The sequence below is a fragment of the Pecten maximus genome, chromosome 3 (assembly GCF_902652985.1).
Source record: "Pecten maximus chromosome 3, xPecMax1.1, whole genome shotgun sequence".
Taxonomy (NCBI): domain Eukaryota; kingdom Metazoa; phylum Mollusca; class Bivalvia; order Pectinida; family Pectinidae; genus Pecten; species Pecten maximus.
The window spans coordinates 12,864,348-12,874,695 of record NC_047017.1 but is presented as its reverse complement, the minus strand read 5'-3'; the positions used below and the strand labels follow the sequence as shown (position 1 = coordinate 12,874,695).

Here is a 10,348-nt window from a genome sequence, read left to right as displayed (position 1 = left end):
CCCGCCGTTCGGCGTGGGACACTCGGGGGAATAAGGATCAACAGATAGAACTTCTTAAGCTAGTACTCACGCTGAACAACTTCACATTCAATGGAGAGCACTACATTCAAGTTAGTGGTAACTTGTGTGGTAACCTTTCATCCCGGCATGCCCGCATTGTAAACAATATTCCAGAAACACTGGCACATCGTGTTGTCGTCCAGCAAACTCGAAGCTTTTTCCCCGGAACCCCCTATACTAGCTTACCGCAGACCAAAAAACCATCAAAGATTTGGTAGTCAGTGGTAAGCTGTGCCTTCACCCTCTCATGCTACTGCCACTGGCTGTTTCGAGACATGTAGCAGTAAGAGGTGTAAACTCTGTCCGTACACTCACAACACCAATTCAAATACCGCATACTCCAGTCAGTCTCCTGCACATCGGCTAATGTAATATACCTTATTACGTGTGGTAAGTATAGCATGCAGTATGTAGGGGAGACCAAAACACCACTGAATCTGAGGATAAATAACCACCGTTGTTCCATCAAACAGAAACGCCAGGACTTGCCAGTAGCGAGACATTTCAACATGACGAGCCAAACATGGCATGACATGCAGGAGGGCCCCATTGACCACTGCAGGGGTTGGAATGACCAGCAACGCCTGAATAGGGAACGACATTGGATCAACCAACTCCAAACCAGCTACCCAATCGGTATGAATGAGAGATAATCCTCCACATGTTACGTAGTTGAGGGACTCTCACAATAGAAACTCCTCACTATATGTCAAAACTGGATACTTAGTCGCCTCTATCATTCATTTGGAGTTCAAATGATGGAATAAATATTTATTCCAAATTATAGTTTGAAGTTCTCGCCACACAAATTAATAGTTTGCACAAGTTCACAGCATGTAGGAGCACATAGGTTCTCAAAGGACCTTACAGCGGACGGACGGACGGGGGAATCTCCCCATCTGGGGAATTCCCGCCTTTTTTTCACCTGTATTCCTACGCCATCCTATTTTTAGTAGGGGTGTATATGTTTGTTCTTCAAACCTTACACCACTTATCTCTATTCTCGCTTATAGAAAATACCCACTCCGTGTTTATTAATCAGACCAACCCCTACAGACCTCAGAAACACACTTTCCGTTGGGACTTGGTTCGCACGAAACAGCAGCTGATTGGCTGAATAAGTTGTGTGAGTACATGTTGTCGGTTTGTGACGAGTCGTCCTGATACAGCCACCCGGTTATCGTTACCCAAAGAGGATCTTCCCACCACCAATCTGTTTGATTTTTAATGCGTTAATTATGCCTTTCTACATAAATACATTTATATTATTTAGATATTTATTCAATTTCGTTAAAACAAACTAATTTTAGTCAGTAATATGGGATTTGCGACCCGTAATTGTCACTGCTACCCGCTGTTTGGGCCGAAATTTGCGGAACGAAATCAACCTACCGCAACAAAAACATTCACTACATAGCACGCGCTGCCATCACATCACTTCAACTTGCGATATTATTTTGTTAAACCTTTTAGTTATATTATTTATTTATTTACTTTTACCATCTTAACATACCTAAGATGTTCACATAACGATATTTATTGTTGTTTATACCTACTATATTTGTGTAACTGTTCCATGTTCTATATGTGATCGTATGTAATTTACCTGTGTCTTGATAAAGGGGCAGATTGTCTCGATAATTAGACAATTCACTTGTCTGTACTGTCGTTATTACTACTTGACAATTATATATTATATATGTTAGTATGTACATGCACCTCTAGGCACATTTGATCATATGTATGTAACCTATTTTTATTAGGATTTCCAACTGGTGATATAGGCCAAATTGAATCTGGAGTTAAAAAACTAATTACATATACTTATTTTAGATACATCACATCTTTATTCATTTATGTCATTAGGGAGATGGTCAAAAGAGCCAGATCTATTTTGACGACATTTTAACAGAAAGACATGTACTACCTTCACAGTTTAACACATGTACACATATATATATATATATATATATACAGTGTACACGTAATTATTGGGGGGAAATACTTCAATGGCGGGAATGTATTTGATGTGGTTAAGGTTCAAGCTACAACAGTGGATGACCTTGTGGCTAGTGAAATGAACTTTTTAGGTCTGTATCCGTATATTTACAAACGGTCCGTTCATTAAAGAGTCACTGGTATAAGTATAGTTTGTATTTGAGTTGTCTCCCTTCAAATGTATTTATCGCTATTTAATGTTGTACATTGTTTTGTACCACTGTGCTGTTCTCGAAAGGACTTAAATATACTTTGTCTAGTGTCCGATCTCTTTGTGAAGGGGCCGCAGTGGGCGAGTGGTTAAGGTGTCCCGACACTTTATCACTAGCCCTCCACCACTGGGTTGCGAGTTCGAAACCTACGTGGGGCAGTTGCCAGGTACTGACCGTTGGCCGGTGGTTTTTCTCCGGGTACTCCGGCTTTCCTCCACCTCCAAAACCTGGCACGTCCTTAAGTGACCCTGGCTGTTAATAGGACGTTAAACAAAAACAAACAAACAAACCAATCTCTTTAATTGTCATGTACTCCGGCTTTCCTCCACCTCCAAAACCTGGCACGTCCTTAAGTGACCCTGGCTGTTAATAGGACGTTAAACAAAAACAAACAAACAAACCAATCTCTTTGTCATGTTCATGTCGAAAAAATGTTTTTGAAGATTGAAAAATGTCTATAGACCAGATAAATGTGTCCCGTTCTCGTTGTGATGTCGTGATTGTACTTTAGGTAGCCATGCTCATTGTGATCATCGAAATATTCTGTGGTTATTAATAATTAGAAAATGTATGAAATCATAAACTGCCAGAGAAAGTACATTGATTTAATCTAGACAAACATAGTTAGGTAGGCATACTATCAGGATGCTAGGGTATCCTTTGATTTGGACAAAATATGTTCCAAGATATATATATATGTATAGTTATTTATATCAGACAGGAAGATAATTTTCTTTGGTAACATAAGTATTTTACATAATCTCAAGTGGTATTGTCATGATTTGGTCAAATATATTTTAGATGAATATTTCAGTAGGTATTAGTTTATATATGCCAATAATATATGTATGTAAGGTTTATGTTAAACAAGTTTTAAACAAATAAGCTGAAATCAACAAATTGTGTATATTTTTATTTACATAAAGAATCAAGGTGTTAATGATTGAAGCAAAGATGGCAATACAAGTATATGTGTCCGTCGTAACATGCATTCTTGTGCATAAATATGGGTGTACACAGACGGAGAACCGTTCGTGTACCAGTGTTTCCAGCCAAGCGTTCACACACGTTGGGTAGCACACCTCGTCAAAGCTTCCGTATTATCAGTCGATAAAATTGAGCTATTGAAGAGAAAAATACACACATGGAGGCAAATCGTTGATCTTAGACATCATCCACTTTCACACTTCAGTCAAAACAAACAAACACTGGGAAATGTCGACAGGTTAGTTATATTAACTAAAGAAAACATGAAAAATCCATACGGTTTCAAGTCCACATTCCGACTCCACAGAGTAATCTATTACGTCACTTCCGTCGGATCCTTCTAAAACGTGAGTAAAGGTAGATTACTTTGATGGGCAAGAATGGCGGACAGTCACCTTGAATACTTTTGTTGGTGTCGCTCTCGTAAAATATCACAAAAACACGACAGTGCGAGAGCCTTATTAACAGTAACCACCGCCATTCAATATATCAGCGGAAACACGTGACAGGGTATATATTGGAAGAAAAATGAGCTGTAGGCAGGTATATACGCAGATACATATACCAAAAGTTCACATTTGTATCGTTCGTCTTAAACGTATTTAATGACAATAAAGCGACATATTGTCAGTATAAAAATCGTTTTATCAAAATAACATATGAAATAAAAATGCCCTTCATAATTAATCACATGTTAGCATTAACAAGATTTCAAGTGGAAAATGAACTTGCTAACTCAACACGGTTATTGTGAAACGAGAAATACCGTGAGGTTAAGAAATGTACACAATCTTCAATATTTTTTAAATTTTTCATTCAATTTTGGAATATTCAGATAAGATTGATAATCTCTTCAATAATGTTCCATTGTTACTGGACCAAACATATGTTCATGATACTTTTACAGAATTCTTACCTCTCGGCCATTTGACTCGACATTTTTGAAGTTAGAATGATTTTCTTTTTGGCAAAATAGTTTAAAGGTTTCATTAGCAAGTATTGTTGAATATATTTACATATAATCATACCACCCGATAAATGTAACATGAACATGTAATAATTATGACATATTCAATAAAATATCATTTACATGTATAAAGAGGTAAGACAAGGACTACACACTCGACCAGGGTGGATCTGGTCGACAAGGGTGGATCTGGTCGACCAGGGTGGATCTGGCATTAACTAACTACAAAGACGTACTGACATGTTCAGAAATGCCATACACAGTCACAATCAATTAACCAATATCTAGCAATGACGAAAGTTCCCGAAAATGACGGATACTGCCGGACAATCACGGATATAGTCGAATGCAATATGACGCAAACATTTGAACAATGATATAGGAAAGGGAACAGCGTAGTGGACTAACTAATATTGGTGTATTGCCTCAATGAGTGCTTTCACCAATAGGCAACTATTCCTCTAGTCAGGCGTACTCTACTGGCTTGACAATCAAACACCAGTTGTTCTCTTAAGCTTTGTTTACAAAAGTGATGAATGATAGGAGGAGAGAATAAATCACCGACAGACCTTAGATGGTATAGAGCGCTCTTCCTTGTTCTCCACAGGCTAAAGATCTCTGAGAAACCGTTGAAGGCATAAATAGGCGAAGTTTAACCATATACTGCCGATAGTTACACGGAGTGTATGACGTGAGAAGGAGTGAAAGTTATTAGACCCTTCCGGCTGAGAAATGATATATTGTACTGACAACGTATTTGTTCCTGAAGTAGGATTATACAATCGTCTCAGAGGCGTTAAAATCTTGTACTTCAGTTGGCTATGGTACAATATATGCTTTCTCCGCCGGTACTAATGCCGTGTTAAGGAAGACCAAGTACCCACATCGACCCGCCATCATACCGGAAGTCTAACTAATTCAAGCATGATGAGCGCCACATTGACCTGTCATCATACCGGAAGTCTAACTAATTCAAGCATGATGAGTGCCATTTCTTTACCTAAGGCTAAAATGACATTCAACTCATTGACAATGGCTCGGAAATACGAACATAATGTTTCCTTTTTAGCTACAAGGTTAATTGTATGTACTTGAATAACTAGACTATATACTTATATATATATACGTTTATATATAATATATATTAAATGAAAAAAATAGTAACAACGCCACACATTCATGATTTAAAGGGGATATTTCAGATCGAGACTTAATTTCAAAAGAAAATGCCTATGACATTTCTTCATCTGAAACCATGAGCAATAAAACGTCCTTGACCACAACAGAAAGAGTATGTTTCGGATAAATGAATTTTCCGGTCTTTTTATTACAACCGCCTGAATCCACCCCGCCACCTGTGAACATGTTTTGGGTATGAAGGACATACAAATTAGTTGAGACTGATTAAACATTAGACACATACAAGTACATTATTGAATATACCTATCACAAACAGTTAACACAAAGAAGTATTTGCATAGTATTATGATTTCTAACTAGTAAGTCGGTTACTCGGCCATGTGTGACGACAGTGTGATTCACCTGTCAATAATCGTCATCACAATAATATATTTCCTTTGTGCTAGATAATTGATCATCTGAGTCACAGAAAGCTTTGTTTGTAATGGACATCATGCTTGGAAATGTTGGGCTTCTATACAAAAACCTTATGCATGTAGACTAATGTTTTAACATGTTTATAATCATTTTGCTGTTTTGTATTCTTTTTTTTTTTTTTTTTTTTTGACTTCATGTTAATTTCATTAAGACTAAATCAAATCAAATAGCTAAGTGTAACGGATTTTCTCCCAACGTCGCAACATTTAAATGGCAATGAATTAATATCTGGATGTTATATGTCAATAAATACTGTTATCATTTTCATCAATATACAATCATGGAATGGTATTGTTTTACAATATTATAACACGCGAGGCATGATATAGTGGCTCAAATACATATACACATCCCAACGGGATAACTCGTGGTTACAATTACACAACCGCTATGCATATTGATAAGTCGCCTGTTAAAACATCTAAACACAGAGTCTACTGAAAAACACATCATTAAATTGACAGGATACTGTGACCAACAGGAGAGGTTGAATGTCAATATACTGTGTATTAACCTAAACTCGGTGGGGCGATTTGAATTGACAGCTGGTCCCACTCACTAGGGGTATTTGGTTTTACTTATTTCCTTGTATCTTTGGTTTCAAACAAAAACTTAAGACCGCCTATTATTTGCTGTTTTGGAAGGGCGATGTTATTTGCTGTTTTGAGAAGGGCGATGTTATTTGCTGTTTTGAGAAGGGCGATGTTATTTAATTCGGCATATACAAAGAAAGTCCTCCGTTCCACATTATACCACGAAAATAGGGGAAAAAATCTGTTTGGAATTTCTGATTTGCTTTAGAAAAAAACCCGAAAACAACAACATCATGTTGTAGACTATCAAAATGCGTATGGGTATACATATAATATATTTGATAAAATATTTAATTAACATCAGAGACATGTAGTATCTTAACGACGAAAGTGTCATGGACTAAATAACACCTTTGCTGTTAACAACACGATGACCAACAAAAAGGGGTGTATGAGAATTTTTCCGGATCAGGTCTAGACCGTACACTAAATTACCCGTATATCAACGCCAATATTATAAGTCGGGTTTGACACCATTGACATCTAGACATATCTGAACGTGTCAAGGTATTCACACAATACGCAAATTTTCAAGATCCATAATTTTACATAAAACAGCCATGTCTACTCTGTTCATCGTCTGGTAGGATTTTAATTTTCCAATTTTCTTCCTTAACATCATTTTCAATTTTCATACAAAATGTTTTAAAATTGAACGTTTTTTAATAACAAAGCAATTGCTCTTTGGAATAAAAGCGTAATGGAAACCTTTTTAATATGTAAATGCAATATCAACAACTACTTGTATTTTGAGATCATTTTAAACAAAACTTTTATGTAAGATAACATATCTAAATAGTTAGCTGCTCCCGTCCAGAAAAAAAATCTTTACAAATCTTTACACACGCTACGACAGTTATGACGAGTCAATATTAAGCAATAGATGCCTATATCAGACACATATGACGCGGAAACAAAGGTCTTTAGATTAAAGCCCGTTAATATACTGTATAAATAACAACTACCATGCTAATTTTGAAATAGAAAGCAAACTCGATATATTAGTTTTTCTTTAAATATGTTGAAACTATTTTAAGGAAAACTATGTCTCCTATATGGAATCATACGAATTGTATGTTAGATACCGCCTGCTGTCTTAACACGAGTTTCCTGTACGGTATATTCTATACTCCCTCTACTACACCAGTAGGAGTTCATTGCAAATTGAAAATGAGTAAGATAGCATTGGATTGTTAAAATAGTTTTCAAATGTTCATTTTAATCAGTTGTTGAATGAAAGGTCTTTCGAAATCGCGATAATATTTGATCAAATGTATCGATAATAATTTTCTAAATGCACAATGATGTTTTTTTCTTTTGTACAGAATATACCGAATGGCTTATATCTATATATACATGTAATTTCATTGAATTATTACATTGGTCTCCGTCTGGTGCACGACCTTTATACTGTTTGTGAAACTAGTGCTGCGGTATTATTTAATTTGATTTGTATAACGTAGTAATTTGATACGGAACTGTTCCACAGGATAAGGTAGGCACAAGCAGAGGAGAAATGTATTTAACAACACTTAGATCAGTTTAATTTGAGTGGGGAGATACACACTTGTTATATAACGATATACACGGCACGTCATGGTATATATGAAATAATATATGTATACAATTATATACATATATTATGTTTATATATTGAAGTGCATGAGATTGCATCCTAAGACCTGTAAGTGGAAAGACATACTGACCCATTACTGAGTACATCACCTAACATCAAATACCTGTTAAAACTTCGATCATCTAGTGATCAATATTTCAATATAAAACTGACGTTCGAAGCTAATGTTTCTGCTTCACAAGCTCATAAGCCACACATCTATTTCATTCTTTGTTTCTTAAAAAAAATGTGACATCCTGTCTGATCACGCTACTACGTCGCTGTCCGGTCCAAGTTCGACCGTTTTTTGTTCTGAAGGAGTAATCACTTCATTTTCATCTTCCTTTTTTTCTCTTTGGTCGTCGTTCTCTTCGCCTTTCTTTTCTATTTCTTGTTTTTCCTGAGGTGTTGTGTCGGCCATTGCCTCATCATAAGACATAGGCGGTGCGCCAAGTTCTCCTCGCCTTCGTCTGTATGCCCGATACGCTTTCTGTATCAGCCGTGCTGCATAATGTTCTTTCTGTCTCATGAGAGTCGAGCTAATCGGTTTATATTCCACATTTTCTTTCGGACCACCCGCGTCCGCTGGAATATCGCCAGTGTCTGAAGTTCCAAGGAAATTCTTTGTCAGAGCATCCAAGATGTCTCTGCAGAAACACGTATCTCCTTCACAAATAGCTATGTCTAGCTTCACAAGGAGGAAATGGTTTGGTTTTGGAAGTCTTAAGGGTTCCTCTAGATAATCTACAAAATCTGATAACTTTTCTAAAGCTATAAACTGTGTTGCATCCGGATCGAATTTTTCCCACTTTTCGTAATACATATCAAAATCATCTGGCGTTAATCCTTGTTGAACATCCTCTGTTGCTTGGCTGAAATTCTCCAGAATCACTGCTATATACATGTTCACTACAACAAGAAAGCTGATAACGAGATAAGTTACAAGGTAAAACACTGCCATCGTATACGACCCGCAGTTTTTATCCTCCTCTTCACAATCTTCTTCATTTGAAAGCCCGGCGAGGGCTCCATCCCAGCCTGCAGAGGTACACATTTGAAATAGCAATATAATACTCCTGCCAAAGGTTTCAAAATTAAAGCAGTCGTCCAAACCACCTGTGTGTTTTACGTGCATGAAGAAGTTCATTCCAAAAGTGGCATAGATAAACATGACTAAGAATAATAACAAGCCAATGTTAAAAAGAGCTGGTAGCGACACTGCTAATGAGAAAAGCAATGTTCGAATTCCCTTCGCCGATTTCACTAAACGTAAAACACGTCCAACACGGAAGACTCGAACGACTCGCAATAAAGTTGGCGATACAAAAAAAGCCTCCATTGCATCAGAAAGCGCAATACCTGAAACAGAAAACAGTTCGGTTACCCAGATGATGCATGACAATGTAAGGGAGATAACTCCATTTTTATCAACGAATTATTCTTCCTAACATCTTTGCTTTGTGGGCTAATTTTGTTATCATAAATCTGTGCCTCTAATGTAATCAAATCAATACTCTGCTCGCTAAATAGGCCTGGGCATTGTTGTTAGGTTCGGGTGGACAATGTTCAGATACATAAGGAAAAGATGGAACTGAAAGTGTACGGAATAAATTACACTGTTTAGACAAAAATGGGGGACACATGAATTGTACGCGATTCAGTCGACAAGAACAAAGTCTATTTCTCAAAATTTTGTTCGCATCATAGTAAATCATATACTCATCGTAATAAATATAAACGGACATACACATAATATAACGATATATTTATAAAAATCAATCATAATAACATATAATGTAATATAGCGTAAATGAATCTAATTAGGTACACTGTACATAAATTTGTTATGGTTATATTTTATGTTTAACGTTACATGAAAGCGATGTTATTCTGCAAAATGCAGTAATTTAACATTTCAGGACAAGGTAAAAATTAACAGAAAGTAACTTACCTAATACAGACAAAACTACCACAACAAAGTCGAATATATTCCATGGAATTTTGAAGTAATATTGTCTCAGTCCTATTATTTTGAGCAAGCATTCAATCGTGAAAATAATAATGAAAGAAAGATTGATGTAATATAACACATTGGTGAAAAGGTCCGTTTGTTTGTAGTGCTCCATTGCCATGGTAACCATATTCAGCATAATGACAAGCATGATACCAATATCAAACATTTGATTCGATGTGATGTCGAAAATCATGGCTGCAATCTTCATCTGTAAAATAAAGCAAAAATACAATGCAGTAGGTTATCGATATAAAAGGAATAGAACATTTAACCCAAATAATATTA

At 36.4% G+C, this 10,348-nt stretch overlaps 1 protein-coding gene across 8 annotated transcripts in view; it reads right to left on the bottom strand.

The window, feature by feature from the left end:
• Positions 1 to 3,168: 3,168 nt before the first annotated feature.
• The window catches only part of LOC117323245 (sodium channel protein para-like), a 156,841-nt gene continuing 149,661 nt past the window's right edge, over positions 3,169 to 10,348 (bottom strand). For all 8 annotated transcript variants that reach the window (XM_033878325.1, XM_033878323.1, XM_033878328.1 and 5 more), the window contains 2 exons: positions 10,001 to 10,271; positions 3,169 to 9,408 (listed from right to left, as the gene is read on the bottom strand). In XM_033878325.1, the coding sequence (XP_033734216.1) occupies positions 8,315 to 9,408; positions 10,001 to 10,271 (1,365 nt within the window). In that variant the 3' untranslated portion in view covers positions 3,169 to 8,314. The remainder of the gene's footprint in view (positions 9,409 to 10,000; positions 10,272 to 10,348) is intronic.